We start from the raw sequence: 8438 nt of genomic DNA on the forward strand, positions 1-8438 counted from the left end.
GCTGTGGAAAAAGAAAGTGAAGTGCACAGGTGAAGGCAAACCTGTCTTGGTGCCCAGGTCCACAGCGTTGTGTGACCAAGTGGCGCTGTGTTGTCCTTCTTCTCCTTCTCCGTTCATGGGCTGCAACTCCCATGTTCACTTGTGTGTGCATGAGTGGGCTTTTACATGTATGACCATTTTTACCCTGCCATGCAGGCAGCAACACTCCGTTTTTTTGGGGGGTGCATGCTGGGTATGTTCTTGTTTCCATAACCCACTGATCACTGACATGGATTACCACTGTCGCTGTTGCTGTGTTGTCCATTCCAGTCAGCAGAGGCGTGGGATGGAACAGAGACAGAGGGACTCATGAGGCGCTGGGTGATCGTGTTCTGGAGACAGGACTCATGAGGCTTGGGTGCTCGTGTACCAGAGACAGAATGACTCATGAGGCCTGGGTGCTCATGTACCAGTGACAGAAGGACTCATGAGGTGCCGAGTGCTCATGTACCAGAGACAGAAGGACCCATGCGGCCTGGGTGCTCGTGTACCAGAGACAGAATGACTCATGCAGACTGGGTGCTCGTGTACCAGAGACAGGACTCATGATGCCTGGGTACTCGTGTACCAGAGACAGAGGGACTCATGAAGTGCTGGGTGCTCATGTACCGCAGACAGAGGGACTCATGATGCCTGCGTGCTCATGTAATGTACCAGAGACAGAGGGACTCATGAAGCACTGTGTGCTCATGTACCACAGACAGAGGGACTCATGATGCATGGGTGCTCATGTACCAGAGACAGAGGGACTCTGGGTGCAAGTGTCCTGGAGACAGAAGGACTCATGGGGCGCTTGGTGCTCTTGTCCTGGTTTTGCTTCCCTGCGACTGTGCTGGCTGAAGACAGGGGGCGGAGGAACTGTTAGCCCATGCTTTCTCACAATTCCACGCTTTACCATAAAGTGAGAGAAAGCATGTGAGCGCTCAATGTGAGAGAAAGCGTGGGATTGCTGCTAGAAAGTGTGGTTGTCTCTCCGGCCATGCTTTCTCTCAAATGCAAGAATGTATGGGACTCGCTATGATTTATTTTGGGGAAAAGACGAAGAAACCAACCCCAATGACACAGGAAATGTTTCTAATGCAAAAAATAAGGGGGGAGGGGGAACATCCGGTGTCTCATGAACACTTTCTCACACATTGCGAGAAAGCACGAGGGCATCCCCCTCCTCTCCCCCCCCCCCCCTTCCCCCCCCCCCCCCCCCCCCCCCCCCCCCCCACACACACACACACTTTCTAACAATTGAGAAAAATCGTGGCTGACGTTTGTGATATCGTGAGGGACCGAAAGACAGACAGAGAGGGAGAAGGGGGGGGGGGGGCGAGAGTGTATCTGATCGAGCTGGTCTGTTATGTCTGTCATGGCACACAAGGAAGTCTGACCTGACGAACACATCACGTGTGCACAGCATTCTTCACCCCCGCCACGCTGACGCCACTAGTCCAAGCATCAAGTCCTGTTCACATTGACCCATGATCGCTCGCTGAATTTCAGGAATTTGACGTGTGACCTCTGATTCACTTGTAATACAATCAACAATGGGGGTTTCAACTACAGTATGGTGATGCGGAAGAAGCTCATTGTGGAGTACTTTACTTTCTCGATGACGTTGTGATGAGTTGGCTGCTCAGTTTCGATCAGTGAAACGAAGGCTGCCATTGGCCAACTGTGCTCATTTCTACCAATGAAAATGAAGTAGTCATGACTTGTGGGTCATGCTGAACATCTATAAAATATGTAAAGTAGAGCAGGGAAACCAAACGACTTGAATTGTCACAGTCACACCATCAGCGTGCACACTTTACACATTGGGAAATTTTTGCAGAAATCCAGCTATGAAGTGGACTGCTCTGTCCTGTGTTGCATTTGCCATCTTTCTCGGCATTCAAGCAGAGCCAGCAGTCAGTTCACCAAAAGACTCAGGGGGCAAAGCCCTTCCTCCTGATTCTTCTGCGACCCTCTACAACAGTGGTGGAATAGTCAGAGAGGGAGCACTGCTGCTGCTACGGAATTACGTGAAGCATGAGGATACAGTGGTCAAGGAACAGGTGAAGGATGTGCAGAGCAACTTGAAAGAACAGCTCAGGGAGGGAGACAAACTCTTAAAGGATCGGATTGAAGAGGGCCTGGCACACGAGAAGGAAGGACGGCAGGTAGGGGATGACAGACTGAACGAGGAGCTGGATGAAGACGTAGCGTGGCTGAAAGCCAAAATGGCCAAAGGACGACGTCAAATGGAGGATGAGCTGGCAGAAGAAGAGGAACAGACGAACAAAGAAATAACAGAGCTGAAGGAAGCCTTTGAGAAACTGTTGCGAGACAGCGCCAAGCAATGGGCACAACCGTGAGTTATTCTATCATGCATACGCACGCACGCACACACACACACACAGTCTCTCTCTCTCTCTCTCTCTCTCTCTCTCTCTCTCGTTTTATATATATATATATATATATATATATATATGTGTGTGTGTGTGTGTGTGTGTGTGTGTGTGTGACGCACTAATACGGACGTACACATGCATTGTGTGTTCACAATTCAGGAGTTATAAATAAAGCCTGCCGTTGTACCGTCATATTTCTGCAAATATATGAATATCAAAACAAAAACAAAAAAAAAAAAAAAAAAAAAAAAAATGTCGGGGGAAAATCTTCGTACACTTTAACCACCACTTCATAGAACTTAAACCAAGTGGCTAGGATATCAGACTTCCAGTACAAAGGTCGGGAGATGCATCCCAACAGCCGGCTTGGTCAGTGAGGGGTGGAGATTTTTACTGTTGTCCTGGGTGAACACGTGCTGTGTCGTCCCCTTCTTCTCTTCAGGCAGAAAATCAAACACAAATATCAACGATCCTGCAACACTGGCTTCTATGGCTGATTATATCAAAGACAAACACGCGAAATAATTATGGAATGCGGTTGCATACCCAGTTTCATATCAGCCATTCACGTAAAGGCCCACTCATGAGTACAGGTGTACACGGGAGCTAGAGTGCACACAACCAGAAGACGAACAACAGATGGGGAGTGATAATCGAGTGCTTCAGTATTCTTTCAGGGCCATCACTGGGTCCGTGGTTCGAACTTTGGAAAGGCAAGGCAAATGCATCAGATACGATGAATGTGTAATTCTATAAAACATGAAAGCAGATGAATAAGAAAGAAAGGACGCCTTTGTTTTCTGAAAAATATTGCCTTTGTTTTCTGATTCTGCCACAGTGAAGAGAAACAACATTGCTTACAGGATCTACAGAGCATAATGACACTGCTTGGAAAAAAATCCACGAGAACAGAAGTAAGACTGAAGTGCTTTTAGTCAAGATAGCGTGTATAACCGTTGGGGAAACAAATGCTATTTGACTTATCCACGTCAAATAATATGTTGACAAAAGGATCGAAGGTATATAGCATCATGAAAAAAACAACCACCCCAAAACAACAACAGAAACACACACACAAAAACAACAACAACAACACGCCAACAATTACGGACTGAAAACTATGTCTTTGTTTTGTGCTCGCATGTCTTTGCGTGGTGTGGTGTGGTGTAGTCTGATGTGGTGTGATGTGATGTGTGTGTGTGTGTGTGTGTGTGTGTGTGTGTGTGTGAGTCTGTGTCTGTCTGTCTCAGTCTGTCTCTGTCTGTCTATATATGTTACCGGCGGAATCCTATGAGCTGCATGAAACAAGGATGAAGAAAGAAAGGAAAAGGCACATGTTGTGACGTATGTATAAAACTCTCCACTTGGACATGCCACAGCGCTATGATGGAAGACCTGAAGCAGATGGTGTATGACATCCAAGCAGAACTGAACAGCACCCAGCATCAGCTGCAGACGGCCCAGCGAACACACCGGGAGGAACTTCAGTCCTTGAGGTCTGACCTGCACACTGCCCAACAGAAGCTGCAGATGGCCCAGGAGGAGCTCAGCTTCCTGAAGACCAGTGCTGTTGGTGAGTAGGCACTGCAGAATGAACCGTGAATAGAATGTGTGGGTGGGTGGTGGGGGGGGGTGGGGCTCAACCTGGGTGGGGGGAGGGGGGATAGGGAGGGGGGGGAGTCAATAATGACAATAATCTACTTGAATTAAGACATAGCAACGGACGAAGATCAGTGCTGATGGCACTGCAGAATAAACTGAACAGAATGTGGGGGGACTTAGTGGCTGAAAAATGACAACCAACTACTCGAATTATGACACAGCAACTGAACGGACGAAGGCCAGTGCTGTCAGTGAGTAGGCACTGCAGAATAAACTGTGAACATAATGTGAGGGGGCTTAGAGGCTGAAAAATGACACTTCTCTTTTTCAACATATCCATTGGCTCCCTGTCTCACACAGAATAAAGTATAAGATCAGCACTCTGTTATAAATCTATTCACAAATCTGCCCCCTCCTATCTTTGTGGCTGCCTTCACCTCTACACTCCATCTCGCTCTCCACGATCGGCTTCGGATCCACTATATTTACGCATACCCAGATTCAAACACTCCACTCTTGGACGCCGTTCTTTCTGTTTCTGGACCTTGCATTTGGAATGAACTTTCTCTTTCGCTTCGTCAGGTTTCTGCACTCAGCTCTTTCATGTCTGGCCTTAAAAAACCCACCTCTTCACAAGATAGCATCCCTCCCCTGCCTCTTCCTTCTCTTCAGTTTTAGAGTTATGCATGCGTGTGAATGACTGGTGTGAAAGCGCTTAAATTTGTCTCTGCACAAGATTCAGTGCTATATTTATGCTATTATTACTTATCATTTATTATAACAAACTACTCGAATTGAGACATAGCAATAGACGAAGGACAGTGCTGTCAGTGAGTAGGCACTGCAGAATGAACCGTGAACAGAATCTGGGATAGGGGTGGGGATGGGATGGGAAGTGTACTGTTGAACAGTTGAAATTTATTTAAACCAATTAAAACATAGCAATAGACGAATACTAGTGCTGTTGGTGAGTTGGCATTGTAGAAGACCCTTGAACAAAGGCCAAAGACGAGGCAATAGACGTTTAAAAAAAACGAACTACAACAGATAGAGTGGGCTTTGAACGCAGTTGTTGTGATTTCTTTTAGTCAAGGAATTGTAGATAATCAGAAGCAGCCATTTTTTTGTGTAGCACTAAATCAAGAATCAAATTTACATAGAATTGTTCTACATAGTAAAGTTTTGTTTCTTTTGTGTTTTTGTTTTGGTGTGTGTGTGTGTGTGTGTGTGTGTGTGTGTGTGTTGTTTACAGCCTTAAAACGTGTGGAATGGGATGATATCTGGTTCACGTTTAGGGACGCCTTTATTTGTTCGTGATTGCAGGCTCCTCCTTCATCAGATGGGGGAATGCAGAATGCCCAGAAAACACGTCCCTCGTCTATTCTGGTGAGTTCGCATTTTATTTGGACTTCTGTGTGTGTGTGTGTGTGTGTGTGTGTGTGTGTGTGTGTGTGTGTGTCCCCACCCCCTCTTTCTTTCTGTCTGTAACCACACCCGATTATTCCTAGCATACACGCACAAGATTGAGAGACAGGTAGGTAGGTAGATAGATCGATAGATAGATTAATAGATAGATAGATAGATAGAGAGAGAGAGAGAGAGAGAGAGAGAGAGAGAGAGAGGGGGGGGGCTTTAGACTTCTTCTTTTTTCGAATTGACATTGGCCTGACCACAACCTTATGTCAAGCGGGCATAGTTCTCAATTTCAGCATCAAAAGGTATTGAATGGAAGAAAACAAACTAACCCTTAAATGAAATAAGTATTATGAGATATGTTATTGAAAAAAAAGCAAGAAAAATGAAACTGGTTACACCAAAAGATGGTTAATCGTACATGGTTGTGTTGTGTATGCCCGATAAAAAAGCACGTGCACCTTGATCTCCGGCTCCACTCAGCTACTTCCATCACCAGCCTCTTCCTCTTCATTCAAAACAGAAAAAAATAAAGAAAAGATAAACTTGTTTATGTCAAACTGAATGAGATGATCAAGCAAATACAGACGTAACACACACACACACACACACACACACACACACACACACACACACACACAGAGAGAACTCGAACTCGAAAAGTTAAATCAGTATAGGCCATGGCCCCTTCTGAAGGGGTTACGGTAAATATGAGAGAGAGAGAGAGAGAGAGAGAGAGAGAGCAGGGGGGTGGGAGCAAACTTCATGACAGGCGCAATAGCCGAGTGGTTAATGCCTTGGAGTTTCAATCTGAGGGTTTCGGGTTCGAATCTAAGTAACGGCGCCTGGTGGGTAAAGGGCGGAGATTTTTCCAATCTCCCAGGTCAACATGTGTGCAGACCTACTTGTGCCTGAAGCAGAAGATCTAGTACGCACGTTAAAGATCCTGTGATCCATGTCAGCGTTCGGTGGGTTATGGAAGCAAGAACATACCCAGTAAGCACACCCCCGAAAACGAAGTATCGCTGCCTACATGGCGGGGTGAAAACGGTTATACACGTAAAAGCACACTCGTGTACATACGAGTGGACGTGGGAGTTGCAGCCCACGAACGAAGAAGATGATGAAGAAGAAGAAGAAGAAGAAGAAGAAGAAGAAGAAGCAAACTTGGTGAGAGTAGGAGTCAGATACAATAATGATTGAGAGTGATTGACCCCACTGAGTTTTTTATTTTTTATTTTATTTTATTTATTTATTTATTTTTTGTTTACCTCTGACGTCTTTTCAACTCAAGTTACTTGATGATACAGTGACAAAACGAGGAACAGCTGATGTGATGATGATGTTGTTCTTGGTTACAGGAGTGGCTGGGGGGACACGCTCAGGTGACTCCGGGGGTGCCTCCAACTACCTGTGTCTGATGAAGACTCCCCAGCTGGACAACACGACGCACACACCCTATCACAACGGTCTCCGTGGTGCACAGTATCAGGATGTCGAGGGACATGACGACCAGGACGTTGTGTGCTCTGTCTGCCGGGCTCCTCAGGCAACCACCCTCATGATACCGGGTACCCTCACTTGTCCTTCGGGGTGGGCTACCCGGTACAGAGGTCATCTTATGTCCGAGCATTACAACAGCAAGGGCAGAACGGAGTACGTATGTGTGGACAAGGACAGACAGCACCGTCAGGGTGGTCAAGAAAACGAGTGGGCCGTCGAGTTTTGTCATGTGGTCGCTAAGACAGGTGGTAGTCTCCCCTGGCCAGTCTCCGTGAACGATAAAGTGGTCACGTGTGTTGTCTGCTCTGTGTAGACTTTGGCACAGGACATGGCATGTCAGGTATATTCCGCTGAACAGTTTTATCCCCTGTATTCATCCTTTTCTGATAGGCACACAAATATATAGATGCATGCACTCAAGGCCTGACAAAGCGCGTTGGGTTATATGCTGCTGGGCAGGCATCTGCCTAGCAGATGTAGTGTAGCGTGTATGATTTTGACCGGGAGGGTAAAATCCAACGTGGGTGCGAATGATCTACGACACTGACACAACTATTCTAACAATACTCAGGGATTCTCTTATCTCCGGAGATTGATGAAACTGATAATAATAGGGGGAAAAACTGCGCCAAAGAATTGCGATGACAACAAAGAAAAGAAACCTATTTGCTGGTGATGCTGGCTTCCTCCAAGCTGATGTGTTTATTATTATCTTTTTTTCCGCCGCTGTACAAATTATTAATATATATTATGGGCAAACAGCTGTTGTATGTAGATTGCAGAAGAAGCCCTCTGTGTGTGTGTGGTGGGGGGAAGCTGGTTTAAGCCTTCTCTCTGTTAACAGCTTGGGTTCTTAATGCGCTGATGGGCTACTTGCGGAAAGAGCACTTGAGTATCACCATATGTGTGTGTGTGTGTGTGTGTGTGTGTGTGTGTGTGTGTGTATTTGTGTTTTCCATTTCCCAGATGGCAATGCTTTATTCGTCCTTTACCTTTGTACCCTCTTCCTACTCCTCCCTTTTTCTTGATTCCTTACGCCAGCGTGTACTGTCAGCAGCAAAGTGACAGAATAGTCAACATGATGACTGCGGCCACTACGATGGAAGAAGAAGAACAGTAGTCGTAGTAGTAGTAGTAGCCGCAGCAGCAGCAGTCATGATGGTAGTGGTAGTAGTACAAGCAACAGCAGCAGCAGCAACAACAGCAGCAACAAGAACAAAAGCAGCAGAAATAGCAGCTGCAGCAGTAGTAAGCATAGTCGTCGTTGTATTAGTAAATAAGAGTTGCAGTAGCGACGGGGCATAAAATCTTTTAATAATAATCATGTGCATTGTACATTCGGTCAAGGCTCCTCACTTAATTGTCACCCGAACTTGAGCAATTTGCATAGCCATCAGAACTGACTTCTAGAAGCATTTGAAAATGGCTCACTTTTAAGCAGGTGTGGTGTAGCGCACAAGTTACATGAATCAGTCCGCAAGTTTCGCCGCCTCCTTCAAA

The 8438-nt window shown here is 46.2% G+C and overlaps 1 protein-coding gene across 1 annotated transcript; it reads left to right on the forward strand.

Annotated features, from left to right (window-relative positions):
• The first annotated feature begins 1792 nt into the window (after positions 1-1792).
• Positions 1793-7251, forward strand: LOC143285407 (uncharacterized). The gene is made up of 4 exons (XM_076592664.1): positions 1793-2380; positions 3800-3993; positions 5346-5408; positions 6797-7251. The coding sequence occupies exons 1-4, from the start codon at positions 1872-1874 to the stop codon at positions 7249-7251; spliced, it is 1221 nt and encodes a 406-aa protein (XP_076448779.1). The 5' UTR covers positions 1793-1871.
• The last annotated feature ends 1187 nt before the right edge of the window (positions 7252-8438 follow it).

This window comes from Babylonia areolata, chromosome 1 (assembly GCF_041734735.1).
Source record: "Babylonia areolata isolate BAREFJ2019XMU chromosome 1, ASM4173473v1, whole genome shotgun sequence".
In the NCBI taxonomy this organism is placed as follows: Eukaryota; Metazoa; Mollusca; class Gastropoda; order Neogastropoda; family Buccinidae; genus Babylonia; species Babylonia areolata.